This window comes from Montipora foliosa, chromosome 12 (assembly GCF_036669935.1).
Source record: "Montipora foliosa isolate CH-2021 chromosome 12, ASM3666993v2, whole genome shotgun sequence".
Lineage (NCBI taxonomy): Eukaryota > Metazoa > Cnidaria > Anthozoa > Scleractinia > Acroporidae > Montipora > Montipora foliosa.
Genome location: NC_090880.1, coordinates 33,011,744 through 33,028,548, shown reverse-complemented (window position 1 = coordinate 33,028,548; position 16,805 = coordinate 33,011,744). Strand labels below are relative to the sequence as shown.

Sequence of the window (16,805 nt, the reverse complement as noted above, 5' to 3'; positions counted from 1 at the left end):
AAAAAGAAAAATTTAACAGTGTAGAAAGCATGGCCGAAGAACAATTTTTGTCGGGCAAACCACTTTTATTGAAGTAAAATATCATTTTTACTGTCTCATCAACCTTCCATTTAAAAATAAGCTTTGCCCTCAAGAGCTTTTAAATGGTATTTTACTCGTAAAGACATGATATCAGATATCAGGAACTTGTTTGTAGTTTCGATAAATCACACTGACTCTACTTGAAAGAGAAAGGACTATGTTTCCTCAATTTGCACTGTTCCAGGTCCCTTATGTGCCTTTTAAAGATGCGATTAGTCAAGCAAAAATGGAAAATAAACTTATTCATCACATTCTGCTGTGGGGAGCACTTGATGATCAATCATGCTGAGGTAGGATTGCTATGTGTACATGTAACTGAGTGTTCCTTTCACTTTGGCTTCGCTTGTCTGAACTTTTATCTGATCAAGTTTATGACAAGAATGCTTTTGTGTATACAATTTTTTTATCTCTTGGATGTCGAATAGTACAAGCTTGTGCCACAATACTGCCAAGACTTCTGCTTGGTTGGGAGGGTGCAAAGGACTGTTTACAATTTTGGTTACATTTTCCTTTGTATTTCAGGTTCAGGGCGAACTCTTCGGGATGGACCCTTGGAGAGTTTGCCCATTGTCCGTCTGTTGACAGAGAAATTTATTAGCAGCTGGAGTCTAGTAAAAGAGCTGAAGGTACATACATGTGATATTAATTTTCTGTGGCATGCTGAAGGGAGGGTAATTAAGTGGAGAGAATGCTAGATGACAACCCTTAGCTTCAAGACCTACTTTGCATTTTACTGTCACAATTACAGGATATAGCTACCAATGCCACTGAAGACAGCATCTCAGATGCAGCCAAGGCTCACTTGGATAGTTACAGGTGTGTTGGACTAGGACTGTCTTAAAATGCAGACCACAAAACGGTACCTTTTTATCAAGTATTCAAATGAAAGGGTGACAAGAATGAGAAACCAGTTCCTAAACATATGAAATTTAATACAAAGTTGCAAGCTATTAAAAATGTACAATGTATATTAATATTATTTTTGTAGTTTTTCTTTACCCTTACATTAAGTTGTATAACTTTTATCGAAGTTCTTTTAACTATCTAATAAGTCAAGTGAAGCTATGATCCTCGCAGTTATGACAGCAATTTTTGCAGTTGCGTAAAGAAGCCTGAAAAATTCAGGACTTCAACGGGGTTTGAACCCGTGACCTCGTGATACTGGTGCGATCGCAATACCGGTGCGGTATCTAATAAGTATCATTTCAAGATGCAGGTGTAACTAGCTTTCTTGTGAAAGAATGAGGGAAAGCTTCCAAAGTCCTTTTTTTCAAATTAGCAATTTTAATTATAATTACTGGGTTCACACTAGGCACTAAGTCTGTCTTAGCCAAGTCACCCTAAGTCCACTTAAGCGTTCAGAGATATCTAGAAGACAAGTTCTTTCCGTGCAAAGCTGTCATCATTAACGATAAAAATAACAGATAAGGTAAGTAACATCATAAATGTGGTGAGGTAGTCACGATCCATTTTAGCGAAGAAGTTGAGATCAAAATGAGACAGAGAAGCCGTAAAATCGCTGTAATTGCGACTGTTGTCTGTTTATTAAATTTACAAAGGTTGATCAGCCAAATAACCTTACAAAATCTTATGTTCCTTCGTGAAAGAATGATGGAAGATTTTGTCCAAGAGAGTGAAAGCCTGCTTTTTCTGACCGCCCTACGTTTGAGTATTCACCGAAGACGAGGTAATTTTCAGCACATAAGAAGAAGAGCATGGGCCTGGCCAAGACCGCAGAACTGATTTGATGTAATGCTAGCATAACCTCGGCTGAATGTTCTCTGGAAACCAAACTTTTGAATTGAACATAAAACGTTTGACGAGCTTTGCTAAATTCTATCTGATAAAACCCACGATTTTGAAATTTTTTTGCTATCAAGTTTCTTAAGTCAGCCTTAAGTCATGTTTGAAACAGACTTAAGAACTGCTTAGGTCGTTTGAGTTTGCCGACACTAAGACAGAAATCACGCCTCTGTGACTTAGCAGTTCACACCTGTCATTTTCACTAAGTCGACGTCAGACTTAGTGGTCTAATGTGAACCCGACAAATATTGAATAACCTTTTTCAATTTTTTTCAACCAAGAGTTTATGTAAATACAATAAAGGGGGGAGTTATTTTCCATCAGAGAGTGGAGTGGTTCTACGTCTCTTAGAAGGGGAAACACATGGGGGGATCTTCCAAGGTTTGCAGGTCAAGGCAGAGGTTGTGAAAAGGAGATAAAATTAAATCTAATCGATCAGTCATGATCAGCAGTTAATAACTATTTGAAGCTCTGATTGTTATGACCAAAGGGGATAATGGTTGAAGCCTTAAAATTTAATTAAATAACAAGTTCTGGTGATTGAAACATATCATTTTGCACAACAATAATCATTTACATGTAATCGTTTCAGGTTTCCTGTAGAGTCATTGGTATCTCTTCCAAACGGAACTGTTTTGTCGAGAATAAATGCCAACGATTTGATAGAAGATAATCCGAAGGAACAGTTAGAGTAAGTTCTTTCATTCAATAAACCATGCTTACAGTACTCAGTGGCTATAATTTATTCATTTACAAACAAACAACAAAAGGAAGTTAAATTTTCTTTACAAATTCATGAGCCTGACAGCCCATCAAAATGTGATAAAATGTCATGTGTATGGGCTTTAAACCCAATAAAACACTTCTCTCTTAGAATTCTTTAATATATAAACAATAGTATTGCGGTCTGGCTTGTTTTTCTTAATTGTTTGCTAATGTCTTACCCTCACATTTTGAACCTTTGTTCAGACTCCCAAGGGAGGGTCTAAAAACACCAACCTTTGGTTACGCCTCGTGTTTTTAGACTCGATAAAACAGTGCTGCTCGTTTTTAAACAGTACATAAAAATGATCCAATTTCGTGTGGATTGTTTAGGTATGCCAAGGGTTGCCACAACGTCAGATAAAATTATATATCTGTGCTTAGTGTCTTCAAACACAGTGATCAGTGACATATGGGTATTTATTTACTTCCACAGGTTCCCTTATGAATTTCTTGATGGCCTGAGTGTAAAGTACTACAAGTTTCTTGAAGAAGGTCTCACCAAAGCCAAGGAATTTTAATTATAGGCATTGCATGCTTAATACTCACGTGTAGTCAAAAACTGTTAAAGTGGTACTATGATCAAATAATCATTTTCTATATTTTCTTCAGATTTTGAAAGCATGTTCACTTAACACCTAACTGGCAAAATTTTGAGCTTTGAGTTTTATCCAAAGGCTGTTTATTTTGAGTGTAAGTTTTGGATTTCACGGTCTGCCATTACTCGCGTTCAAAACTGACCGATTGGACCTCAGAGGGTTGGATCTAGAGAAAATGACGTCATTTACTCACTAGCTTAAAATTTCAGCATGTAAACGAAATACAATTTATTATATATGCAAAACACAAGTTTAAAAGTCTGAAAGCCCAAAACTCCCATGCTGCATATTAATTCAGCCGCGTACACACACGCATTGCATTCTTAAATTAGCGAGTCTTCAACATCATTTTCTCCTTGACCCAGCTCTCTCAAGATTATAAAGTTAGTAATGGCAGACCAATAAATAAGAAAATTCCAGTTAAAATAAACATGTGTCTTTTTAAAATCAGAACTTAAAACTTGGGTCAGTTTGTTTAGTTAACATAGTTTTGAAAACCAAAGACAAAAAAGAATAATTATTGTTTTTTGGTCGTAGTACCACTGTCTGTCACAATTTAATACAAAGACTAATATATTTTTTCACACTTTTTACATCTTTTCCATAATTTAAAACGGATGAGAAAGAGATAATTATAATTAATATATAAATGTATTACATAGTCCAAGTAGACTGCAAAAAGAAAGTTCTTAATAAAAATTTGATAAGAAAAAGCAACAGATATGATTGGAAAAAGAAATAACCATGATAGCTTTATTGAGAGTTAATATCATGTGCAATAAACCTGTTTTAATAATAATTTTGAACATTTTATGAAAGAGTCCGGTATTTTTATTGCTATTCATGTATGTTGTGGTGTGTTAGTTTTGGTTTAAACGTTTAAAAACCGAATAATTATCAGGGCAAATAATAAGATAATGTGCTATGTAACACTAAGTTTTAAATTATTCAGACATTGAGCTTTTCCCCTTCATTCACCTCAAAATGATAACTACTTGAGAAACACACGCGTGTGTGTGCAAGTTGTTGGATGAAATGAGAAAAACAATGAAGAAGCGAAGTACAAGATCGTGATACTGACTTTGTATGCAAGGAATACATTCTGCATGTGTTGTTTTACTTTTCAAGTCGATTTGAAAAAGAGTTATTAAAGAAAGAAATTTTGTGTGTTGTATTCTGAGATAACTAAGAGATTATTTCCGGGACCGGGTAGGCAAACAAGGCATCTCCATTAGTGTTCCAGATCTTGTAATCTGCTGTTGAGAACTCGTATGCTGTAGAAAATCAAAACAAATAACCCAGCAGTTATAAAGAGAACATTTCATGGGGACATTTTCAGTGAGTGATTTACCCATTGGCTCCCAGGAGTTCCCCACTGACGAGTAAAATAGTCTGGCTTAGACAGTAAAATACTAAGTCTGGCTGGGCTAGGTGTCAAAGGGTTAAAGACCCCTACAGCATAAAGCTAAAATTAATGGAAAGCTCGATTTAGCGTGTATGCACCACATTTGACATGTGGGTGGCATGTGCAGCATTGGAAAGGCAGAGATGGAAGACAGTTCTCCCAACAATAATACGTGTAGACACATATTGTACGTACTTATGTTTACTTTGAATTTCCCACCAGGATAAACAACTAAAGACCTTGAATCAATCGCACATCCTGATAATGTGAAGTCTTGTATCTTGAAAAATACCTGGTAACATTTCAAACGTTTAAAGGTTGAGAAATTTATTCAGCACAGTAAATTAAATGGCATTGAATGAAAACAAAAGCAAGTCACACATGCACTGAGTGCATTAATAGGAATTAAAATAAAGAGCACAACTTGAGGCAAACAATGAACCATGCTTATTTTGACTTGGCACAGACTTAAACAATAATAATGAATATCAATTATTTTCTTATTTATTAGTCCAAGTGCACCTTTTCAGGAGTCAAACTTACAACCTTTTGATAATTACAAACTCAGAAGCTCTACCACTAAGTAAATAGGTGACTCAAGAGAGCTTCAAGGGAACCTCCACTATAACAACAAAATAATTTTAAACCACAGAACATAATGTTTACAATTAAAATTGTTCAAACGTTTTCCAATGAAAGCGTTTGTATCTGAAAAAAAAAGTGAATTTCAAAAAATTAATGCTTGTTTTGGCTTTCAAATTTCCCAGGTGCCACCCATCTTAAATAATTGTGACCTGTCATGGTTGCCATGTTGTTCTGGAACAATAGAGCAATCACGACACATTACAAGTATTCCAGATGGCAGCGCCCAAGAAATTTGAAAACCAAAACAAGCGTTTTTGAAATTCATTTTTTTCAGATACAAACGCTTTCATTGAAAAAAGTTTGAACAATTTTAATTGTAAACAAATTATGTTCTATGGTTTAAAGTTATTTTCAATCATTGTTGTTTTAGTGGAGGTTCCTTTTAAGGACATTGAACTTCATTCAGGTGTCAACTGACCGGAGTTGTTGAAAAGGTACATTCTTGCAGGATAGTAATAAAGAAGATCGTAAATGTTGGCCCCAGCAAAATGAAACAATGAGATGGTTTTTTTTAATGGTGACTCATTGTCATTACAAAGTAATAAAAGTAGAATGGATTGATTGTGTTGCGGCTGTTGACTTTTGTCATGTCCCATTATTGTATGGAGAGTTTAATCACCTGGGCATAACTGTTTATCCCTGTGCAGAAGGGATCTTCAACAAATGCAGCAGATTGTTGACTCTGATCACCTGTTTGTTGTTTTCTCTCTCCAAAGTGAACAGTTGCATTCAGTGAGGCCTCAAGAGTCTTGGAAGGAAATTTTTGACCTACAGATAACAAGACAACCATGTTATAACAGATTCAGCTTCATAGTGGGAATGAACACATTTCATGGATGTGTGCTAGACAATTTAACATGGCAGTGCACTAGAAATTCATAACACAAGTTTTAAAAAAAGGGACGGTCGTTATTTCCCCAAAAATGTTTCTCTCAAATTTGTTGTGCAAACAATATTTTCCAAATTTTGTTTTTCAAGTGGTTTATGCATACTTCATAGGGGAGGAATCATGATAGTCAAACTTCAACAGAGGCCAAATGAAGCCTGAGGCCTCTACTCCTTTTATATACAAGTGAAAGCTAATACATTGGCACAGCACAAACTGACCTATGTCCCACACAAGGCGCCGTTTGTCAGTAGAAAGCAAAATACTACCCGTAGATGGACCTGCAGAGTCCACTTGAACCACAGGACCTCTGCAAGGAAATTAATCAAAGAAACAAGCTGATGATTAATTTTTCATCCCTTTGACTTCTCTGAAAGGAACAGAGAACACATTACCAGTAAATGAGGTTAGGGTTAGATAAGATTACTTGCGAGAAATGACAATACAGTGATTAAACTAAGGCCAAAGAATTGCATATCTGGACAAACCTATGATAGAAGGGAATATACAGCTCACAATACTCAAATGAATTCTTCACTTTTTTGCTAAGTTTTAACTGCACCGAAAGCTGCACTGAATTAGTATCACCCTGAAAATGAAACAAAGATTAAATATAACAACATTGAAAGGTCATAGGTTGTATGTAAGATCCAGAAGTTAAGCTTTGGAATTCAAATTTTGTTCAGCAATGACAACTCAACATACATGAGAGCATTCGCCATGCACTATTAAATGTCAGTGACCTTTTAGCACCTGTTTGCATAGTATTACTATGGGGAACTTCGTTAAACTTGAAAACATGTATTCAGGCATGTAGTACAGTTTTTAAATACACCATATCTTTTTTGTTTTGCATGATTGGGTAGTCATGTAAAAATTAATAAGCATAACAATAAAAGGACTAATAATACTATACACTTAGGTCGTGTTATATTGGGATCAACCGTTTTTAGTTGGTTGGGTTGGTTGGGTCTTTTAGTGTTCTATTCGGAAAAAAACGTTTTCGGTTGGTTTGGTTGATCAACTTTTTCAACCAGCATCAAACTAGGTTGAAACGGTTGAAAAAGCATTGGCAGCGACCGCTGTCGTTTACGTGGGCCATTTAAAGTCTGCCGCGGGCTCCTGACGTGCTGCTTTCCCTCAACTTGTCAACGCTGAGACGTCTAGTAATAACTAGTCCCAGGAGTTACCGCATTTCAACCGAAAACGATTGGAAAAGTGTTCTATTGGGAAACCTCAACCACTTCAACCTAAACCGGTTGCAGTTGAAACGGTTGATCCCAATAGAACACAACCTTATTATCACATGACTCCCATTAGGAAGGTTGCTAGTTTAACTCCTTCAATGCACATTAATTCTATCTTTTTTTTTTTTAACAGCTTTATTGGGTTTGACTTCAAAAAAAAAAAAAGATTTAAGAAAAAACAGTAGGACTTAACACGAAGACCCAAAAGTGTGGTGTGAACAGGACGCAAGGTCTAATGCAAGGCACTCCCCTAATTCTGCAAGAATGACACCTTTTGACAATTTCATTTGAAGCAAAAAAGCATGACGACTGCCACCTGACCTATAGTTTAAATTATGGCCTAGCTTCCACAATTCTTCATTAGATCGGAAGTAGTTCATCCAAACCAAATAGGAACATCAGAAGTTTCATTCCTGTTTTGAAAAATCAGATTTTTTTCTGAGTATCCCCAAATCAGAGGTGAAGATTACGTCTCTATCGTTACAGAAAAACCTGTTTTACCAAAGGTGAGCAAAGCCAGTGACACCAGTTCCTTGATCCTACCGTAATTATGTTAAAATTAGTAGTATTCCTAAAGCTTTCCTTTAACCTGCATCTGGTATATTCCATGAATAGGCAAACCATGTGGTGTCTTGGCAGAATAGTGACACAAAGGAAAGGGTTCCGTTGGAGGTCTGAAACGAACTTTCCTTCCCACCAGCTCTGCACCCTTGAACATCTGCGATGGCTGGAATGAGGGATCCTGGACATGAGTATCTCCCTCTAAAACACATGGATGGACCACAAGGAAATCCACTAAAGACGAGGTGATATTTGCTGTGATTTCTGGAATGCCCTCCATGTCAGCCTATAATAATTGTAGAATGTTCATAGCTTGGCTGAACAGATTTCACTTTCTCAGCAGAGAACTTTTGGAGAGGAAAACCAATGTGGTCATCATGAGGACAATTTATACAAAGCACTCAAACTGAAAGCTTTGTTTTCAGTACAAGATTGTCATAAAGGGAACGACAATTGATAACTAAAAGTAGCTCGGATGTACATGCACATTTAGGGAGAGTAGAGAATACAGATTGTTTGGCCATGGGCCTTAAGCACAGAGTGGCCATGAGTCCTGAGGGTTTGAAGACTTTAAAATAAGTTGTTTTTTCCCAAACATTTCAACTCGAGGCTCAGGGTACGAAGTCTATTGTCTATGGCCAATATGGTTGCCGTGCGAATAAGGCCCATGGGGAAGTGGCCAAGTGGCAGCATGGTGGACTGTGTCAAGCAGCTAATAGTTCAGACACTGGCCGGGTAGTCACATGGTGTTTATTGGTACAATACTCAACTCTCAAATTGCCTCTCCACGCAAAAGTATAAATGGGTACCTGCAATTCACTGCTGAGAGGTGGGGTGAGTCCATCCCATCTAGGGGGGAGTACAAAATTAATGCTCCTTGTCGGTTATAGTGTTAACAGAAACTATGGTAACTTAGTCAGGCTTAATGTGCTAATAATGTGACCTGAGCAGACTTTAACCAAGGATCACATGTTGGGACTCACTGCAATGGTTTCCCACATAACTTGGAAATTGAGGCAACACTTGAAATGGAAGTTTCAAAGAAGGAAGCTGTTTCAGCCAGCAGTACAATACAATATAATACAATACAATACAATACATATAGTTTATGTCATAGAAAGTGCAGCGTGTGGGGTTTTATTCACAAGTTGTTTGTGTCAAAAACCCGAAAGAGCCAGGTACAAGCGAGTGACAGTTTTTGACACAAACAACAAATGAATACAACCCCATAAAAAGCACTTTTTATGTCCTGAGCTGTTTATTACACATAAGTTGAGAATTTTCATTGAAATAGTTTTTTGAACGCAAATTAGAAACAAAAACTCACTAACAATAGAAGCAGATGCACGAGTGATTGGCTTGGAAAGGCCTTTACACTATCATTGATTGGTTATACGCCTAAACATGAAAGAGCTATAGGCCATTCTGATTGGCTGTATATAGGCTTTTTTCACATGTGAAAATAAAGTGTATAGATTTGTACAAATGAGCTTTATGGAATAAAATTCTCACGTTATGTGTAATTATAAATACATGTACTAAATTGACCACTCCCCATATGGGCTTGTCAGGGCCAATGAAATAATCAACAATGAAACAATAGAACAGAACAACAACTGTTAAGAATCCCAACTGGCTGGAGGCAAACCAGTTGGCTATTTCCAAGTTAATTGAACCAGGGACTACCAAGAACAAATTCAATGAGTGGTCAGAATGGATCTTGAACCCAGGAACACAGGATCTCAAGGCGAGTGTCGCAACCACTGGGCTGCACTGCCCAGGTTTAAATGTCAGCACTGCCAAAGCATTGACTGCTTCACAGATATCACACATACCCTGCATGAAATGATCCCAAAGAGTTGACGTTCATTTTGAATTTCCTTTTTGACTTGCTGAAAATAAAGAGATGAAACAAAGGAAGTATTTTTAGGGTTTAACATCTCAAGAGTCAACTCAAATAATTTTTTACACATATTTCTACTCCTGTGATGTTCAAAGACTTGCAACTCTGAACTAAGATACTTTGACATGACATTACAGAACTACCAACTAAAGACAACATGATAATCCTCACTGCTAAACAAACCTGAGCAGCTCTTATTTCTTCTTTCACATTAAAAGTAAGCTGTTGCTTCCCTTTATGCTGGACAGGCTTCCATGCAGGTTGCTACATAAAAGGCAATCAAGTTTATAAGACATTTACACAAAAATAATAACTTTGTGGAGACATGTACTTAAGTTCACTCATCACATACCTTTCCTTTTTGAGGCATGGTGATATCTTTATTGTTAATAAGTGATTGAATAGTTGTAAAGTTTGTATCAACTGGAGTTCCAAATGGTGCAGCCACACAAACAAATTTGTGCAACTCACTTGCTTTGGCCTGCAACTGAAATCAAAGATAACAAATTTAAAGTAAGCCTTAGAGTACTTTTTTGTAAACCATGACAAGCAGTTCTTGGATAAATTACAATTAACAGATGCTTGTGGAGTTCGGATTATGCTTCTGTCTTATCAAACAAATCATTCATACACATAAATGCAGACACACCAACTGGCCTAAAATCAGTAATCTAGGGTTGCGGGAAAATATTTCTTCATTACAAAAGGCATTAACTGACATTTTTCTAATTTAAGTGAAGAGAAATTATGTCAACATGCTCATGATCAGCAGCCTTGCATGAAAAGGAACTACGCACGTAGGAATGTACAAGAAAGATTTGCTGCAGCTGCGAATGACAATGAAATGCCCTTCTTCTACATTGCACTTTCCAGCGATGGAATTAAGACAGAATAATACTGACATGAGTAGACCAAGACTCCACCAACAATCTAAAATCTAAACCTGCATTATGACTCTGGGGGTCACGCCTCCACTGAGCGACGAAATTACTATGATAATGGAACAGATTATATCTCCCACCTTCACCTCCGGCCCCCCCCCCCCCCCCCTTAACTTTCCTTACTGTCATATACCTGCTCTTTTGACGTCCAGCTGCCCACAAAGTCAACCATAGAGTGAAGCAAGGAATAACCCAAAGAAACACCAGGCCTAAAACATGACAACAACAGCAAAATAGTCCCTTTACTTTGCCAGGTTAAATGTCAGGACTTGTACTAAATCAGTCATCTGTAACAACTTCAGAGGGAACATTAATTTCACTTAGTAAAGAGAACACAACTCACAGTTCAACAAGAGGTGGATTGCCATAACTCAGGTCACTTTCAACCAATGGAAGGCAAGTGAACACCAAACCAAACTAACAGACAAAAAACAAAATCTGATAACACCTGTAATAATAATAATAATAATAGTAATAATAATAATAGTAATATTTTTAACAATAATAATAAATTAGTGATTACATCAGAGCTCTCAAGTCTCACGCATTTCAATGGTTAGTGTGCTAGACTCTGGATCGGGTGGTCCGGGTTCGCGTCCTGGCCGGGGACATAGTGTTGTGTTCTTGGGCAAGACACTTTACTCTCACGGTGCCTCTCTCCACTCAGGTGTATACATGGGTACCGGTGAATTTAATGCTGGGGGAAACCGATGGACTGGCATCCCATCCAGGGGGGAGTAGAAAATACTACTAGTCACTTCATGCTACATAAACTGGAGATATGCGCCGGCCTGATGGGCTTGTAGCAGACTTTACCTACCTATTTGATCAGGCCAATTCAGAGCTAATAGCTTTCACACAAGAACACTTCCTACATGGGATAACTAAAGGCAAGCCATTTTATTTTTATGTCACAATTCTGACCTTTTCAATCATTACCACAGGCCATAAAGAACCAGTTTTTACTTTCACTTCAAAGACAGGTTTGTGTTCTGGTTTGCTGCAGGAATCAACATCCTTGTCAAACTGCTAACACAGAACATTCTCAGTTAATTCATAACATTCAATACATGCAAAAATATTTTTTGATTATTTCCATGCGGGTCCCTGCTCATTTTCAAAGTAGGATGCAGTTCTGTACAACCTCTAATTTCATTGGATCCCTTTAAGACGTGGCTCTATTTTTTTAAGGGTTAGTGGAATCACCCTGTGTCTTGACGATTCAATTAGCACAAAAATCTACTGGTACACCCTGTAATAAAATAATAGACTATTTCGACGATTTGGGGGCCATTTTGATTTAGATATTCTTTAAAAAGATAATATTGGATGCTCAGGGGGCAAAATTAATAATTATGTACACATTCCTGGACATCCCACAATAGTGACTGGAACAATATAATTCAAAATGGCCACCATATTGTCGAAGTAGTCTATTGTTTGCTGTCTACATGTACATAAAATTGTACCTATTTGTTAAAATAACCTCTCAAACTCATTAATAATATTCATACCATCATTAAACCACACAAGTCATGTTTGGAAAACATTTCAAACCTGTGTGTAAAATGTTTCTTATTTATATCTTCATAAACGCAAATTCAGAACATGAACCTCAAGATAAACAACTTTTAAATTATTTAATCAAACAGGTTACTAATATTCATAAATTGAATAAAGGGTTTGGTAGTCTCTAAAGAAACTGTGGTGCTGCGTCGGTGGGGAATCGATTCCCTCTGACGAAGGGCTAACACTCGAAATGTCAGCTTTTAGAATCCCTGTACGGTGGTCAATAATTATTTACATTCTCAACTCCATTGATAAAACCATATTTTTGTGTACTACTAATATACATAACTGATTTACTGCTGACATTGAATGCAGTGGTTCCCAAAACAAAAAGACGAGAAGTAATTTCAAAAACTCATGCTTACATGTAGGTTTCATAAGCTATCTAAACACTCAAAAGCACTCATTTTGCAGCTTTGTGGTTTCAAAATGTTTTCTCCCTTCTGGAAACCTGCTCATGAAACCCTCATTCCTTTTTTTGAAAGTAAAAGTAGAGAGTATAAATAAAATTACAAGTTTGCCAATAATAATTATTATTTACCCCCTGTGAATAAGGAGAGGGGGATGGAAATCTCAGCGGCACATCTCCTGATGATCTCAGTAGTATAACCAATGAAAAGACATATTACCATAAAAATGTAAACAAGCATATAAAAGTGTCAGATGATGTGTAAATAAAAATGGATTTTATTGATAAAAAAGGATGAATATTTTTGGAGACTAATGGAACTTGAAGAAATACAAACCTCATCTGAGTAAACCCCTAGTTTCTGTCTTATGCCCAATTCTTTCAGGACAGCATTACAAAGGTCCGCATCAGTTGGGATTTCTGTTAAAGTAGTCCCTTCTTGATGCAAAACAGCTCGGCGCTCAACTGTGGGAAAGCGTCTAGAGAAACAGTATATACTTGTTTCCAAAACTATCAAGAACCATAAACAAGCATTTCGGCTTTAATATTAATAAGGGTAAGATTGCCCTTATTTTTACTCTAAATAGAGGCTTACCAGTCATAATGCAACATTACTGTAATAATAATTATTATTATTATTATTATTATTAACAGTTCCATGACAAACAGATAAAATAATTTCTCTTTTATTAAAATTGCTTTATAAGGGAGAGACTGACAGCATAACCTGAGGTGTGATTTGTTGGGTTTTGATTCTTCTTAAATCCACAGATGAGGGCACACCAGAACACTTGGGTGTATAAGCTGATAACCCAGATCGGATGAGCCAATCAGAATGCTAGAAGCGCAATAGGCTTGATTTTAGAAAATTTACAGCTTTAGTTGCCCGTAAATATTAGGGACAACCTGGAATTTTTTTAGTGAGCAATGAATACTTAATTTCATCATTCAAACCGCTTTGACATTGACGTTTTCGAAAACTACCCAAACCCCAATGTAAATTAGTAAAAACTTCCAAATTGAGAACAACCTCTGCAGAATATATTGCTTGTTCTGCTGACCGTGCTGGCAGTCCATCTCCCTCCTTTTTCTTTAGTTTTATTTAATCAATACAGGACTGCAGACTGCGGTGGCAGTCATCCACAGGCACCCCAAGCTCAGTGTGAGGGAATATAGGGATTTGTATGGGAATCCCAATAAAAGGCAGGCCTGAGAGGACAATTTTACAAAAAAATTCTCAATTAAACTCATCGCCAATCGATGAGCTTGGGGAAGGTGCCTTGGTTTAGGTGGAGCCGTGCGTGACGCCAGCCAAGCTTGCAGGTATCCATGGCAACCCTGAGAGCGGCAACCACCCGGCACCGTCACACTGATAAATCAGTGGAAATACTTACCTAACCCACATACTTACCACTAGGGGGAGGGAGGAGTGGGAGCAAAAAGGCACTTAGCTATGGCAGACAAAGGTGAACGAAAACGTAGCTGGAACGCAATACAAATGCCCCTGCAACAAACCCTGTAAAAGCGAACCCCCCGCGCATAGCTTCCCGCGGACTGCCGCTGACTGCATTGGCTCAAGTTTAAGTTCGCCTAAATTACATTCAGCCACATTTAAAAAGCCTAATCTTATAACCATTAGATGCAAATTGAGGCATTATCAGTTCCTCGGTTGTCAATGGTCATAATAAAAATAATACCAAGGCTGAACACTGAATTCTCAGGAGCCCACCTAATATTCCTGGATAAAATATTTCCATGGTTGCAATTCCACCATGGCATTCAAGGGCAAAGGTTTTTTCTTTCATTTCAATCCGCTGGCTGCACAATTAAAGCCCTGCCAGCGACATCAGTTGGCTGTTAGTGTCCCAAACGAAACGATAAAACAATGGAAAAGATTCTCACAAACTTTGTAGATGACATGGCAACGGTTGAGTTCGCTTTGATGACGAGTTTTTGTTTGTGGCTTGGTAACAAGTCTTTGTTTGTCTTTGTTTTCCATCCTTGACGACGTTACCAAACAAAGAGTCATTACCAAACCGAACTCAACAGTCGCCATGTCGTCTTCAAAGGTCGTGAGGATCTTTTCCATCGTTTTATCATTTTGTTTGGGGCACTAACAGGCAACTGACATTGCTGGCAGGGCTTCAATTGCATGGCTAGCAGATTCAAATGAAAGAAAAACCTTGTAAACGTGTGACAGAATGCACACAGAACAGAATTCAGTGTTCAACCTTGGTATTTTATTATGACTGCTGACAACCAAGAAACTGATAATGGCTCAATTCGCATCGAATCTGGAAACCTCACAGGAAGGAAGCAACCCACAATGGCAATAAGGTTGGGCTTTTTAATTGAGAATTTTTTCATAAAATTATCCTCACAGGTCTTTTATAGGGAGCCCCATACAAATCCTTATATTCCCTCACACTGAGCTTGGGGTGGCTGTGATTCATCAACAACAGAACAGCGAGTGTGGACCGCAGTTCCAGCCTATTGCTGGTTTTGCATGTGACGCCATGGAGGCCATGTTGGATGGCAAGAACAATAACCTGTCTCTCCACTAGGAACTAAACTTTATTATTATGCAAATTGTGCGAAAAGAAAATATTGTACTGGATTGCCGCCTTGTCACGTGGGTCGAACCAAGAATTTAACTTGGCAATGAAAGGGTATTCTAGAATGTGCGACATTATTTAATCTGATTTAATGCCCAGTCACTACGGTAATATATTTTAAGGGACGGTATGTAAGCGCATGGGCGTCCCCGCAGCTTACGAGACAAAAAATGGGGTCACTTCACTTATGATCACTCGGAAGATCTCATAAATTTTAATAGATTACCCGTACAGAGTATTCAAGTGCAACTTTAATTTAAGCTTTCCTACCTGGAGAACAGCACAGACTGAGCTTCCTTTTCAGCAACCAAAAATAACCAAATGCCTCGTAAGCTCATTGAAAACGAATTCCCCCAAAGCTCCAAAATCAAGTCGATTTATCCGCCATTTTGTTAAATTTGTGCCCAGATTCCATGCATCTTTAAACGTAGCGAGGGAGTGGGAATGTACGAGACACGCCGTATCTTGATGCTGGTGGCGCACTCCCGAGGGAAGGGGAAGTCGATTGTGCTCACATCCTTTTCCATGACAACAATAACCATTCCTCTATTTTGGCTAGACTGTGCTAGTGACCTCAGTAGTTTCTGGAAAATAGCTACTTTAGGATAGGGGGCTTTAGGATAGGGGGGAGGGGGGGGGGGGTGGATTTGGGGAGTTTACTCTAGTATAAGGTAGCAAAGTTCAGCTGAACTAGCTCTGGTATAAGCTAAGAAATTCCTAAAGTACGGCCTCCGGGATCGTTGGCTCTCTATCACCTCATATCTAACGCACGCTCGTGGAATAATTGTTAAATAGACTTTCGCGATAACTCGAGGTCATGCAAAAGCAAGCCCGCTCTATGTAGATATCACACGGCTAATCCGAGGAAAGTCCACTGCTGTCTCTCTTTTCGTGAATTTCAAATGACCATCTCCACTACACGGAATTCCTCATCCGGCCGGCATCATGATAACGTTATCCATGATCTGATCTGTCGAGGATCAATCTCGTCCCCAGAGTCCGCTTTTCTTTTGGTCAGCACCCAATAACACGGACTCTGAGCACTTCCAATTTATGCGCAGTGATAGCGAAGGTCAATTAGGGAGCTTACGAAACGAACGAGGACGACGACGGCTACGAGGACTTCATTTAAAAATACGAGTTCGCGTTATTCGTATCACTATGAAACTATTTCATGTCGTTTCGCGTTAAAAATGTGTAGTAACTATCGAGGAATTAGACTGGTATGAGTGGGTTGAGAGCGTAGAGAGAGAACTGAAAATTCATCGTCTTGTGCTAACGTCCTCCGCAGAACCTTGAATTTGGTCATTTCACGTCGTCATTTAGGAGATGACGGCAAAGAAATGTACCAAAATGTAAAACGCACGTGCAGAGCGTGC

General features: G+C 38.1%; 1 protein-coding gene and 1 pseudogene across 4 annotated transcripts; one reads left to right on the top strand and one right to left on the bottom strand.

Annotated features, from left to right (window-relative positions):
- LOC137980280 (selenoprotein N-like) overlaps positions 1-4,419 on the top strand; it is a 15,246-nt pseudogene extending 10,827 nt beyond the window's left edge.
- On the bottom strand, positions 3,249-15,825 carry LOC137980282 (AP-5 complex subunit mu-1-like). Of its 4 annotated transcripts, none has more exons than XM_068827680.1 (14): positions 15,697-15,825; positions 13,149-13,290; positions 11,758-11,862; positions 11,177-11,250; positions 10,967-11,042; positions 10,245-10,379; positions 10,076-10,156; positions 9,825-9,881; positions 8,018-8,275; positions 6,670-6,770; positions 6,403-6,491; positions 5,915-6,063; positions 4,846-4,942; positions 3,249-4,519 (listed from the first exon to the last, which is right to left on the bottom strand). In XM_068827680.1, exons 1-14 carry the CDS (start codon positions 15,762-15,764, stop codon positions 4,431-4,433), a joined length of 1,521 nt encoding a protein of 506 aa, XP_068683781.1. In that variant the 5' UTR covers positions 15,765-15,825; the 3' UTR covers positions 3,249-4,430. The 4 variants fall into 4 exon arrangements, with proteins under 4 accessions (XP_068683781.1, XP_068683782.1, XP_068683779.1 ...); XM_068827681.1 differs by having other exon boundaries at positions 11,758-11,859; positions 15,697-15,821; XM_068827678.1 differs by having other exon boundaries at positions 3,249-4,942; positions 15,697-15,821.
- Between the last annotated feature and the right edge of the window lie 980 nt (positions 15,826-16,805).

Bases quoted from the DNA above. Each gene is read 5' to 3' on its own strand.
- LOC137980282 (XM_068827678.1), bottom strand. From the start codon at position 15,764: ATGAGCTTACGAGGCATTTGGTTATTTTTGGTTGCTGAAAAGGAAGCT. The intron at 9,882-10,075 runs GTTTGTTTAGCA...CTTTATTTTCAG, and splicing joins AAGAAATAAGAGCTGCTCAG to CAAGTCAAAAAGGAAATTCA. The intron at 8,276-9,824 runs GTATGTGTGATA...CAATTATTATAG, and splicing joins TTGGGATCATTTCATGCAGG to GCTGACATGGAGGGCATTCC.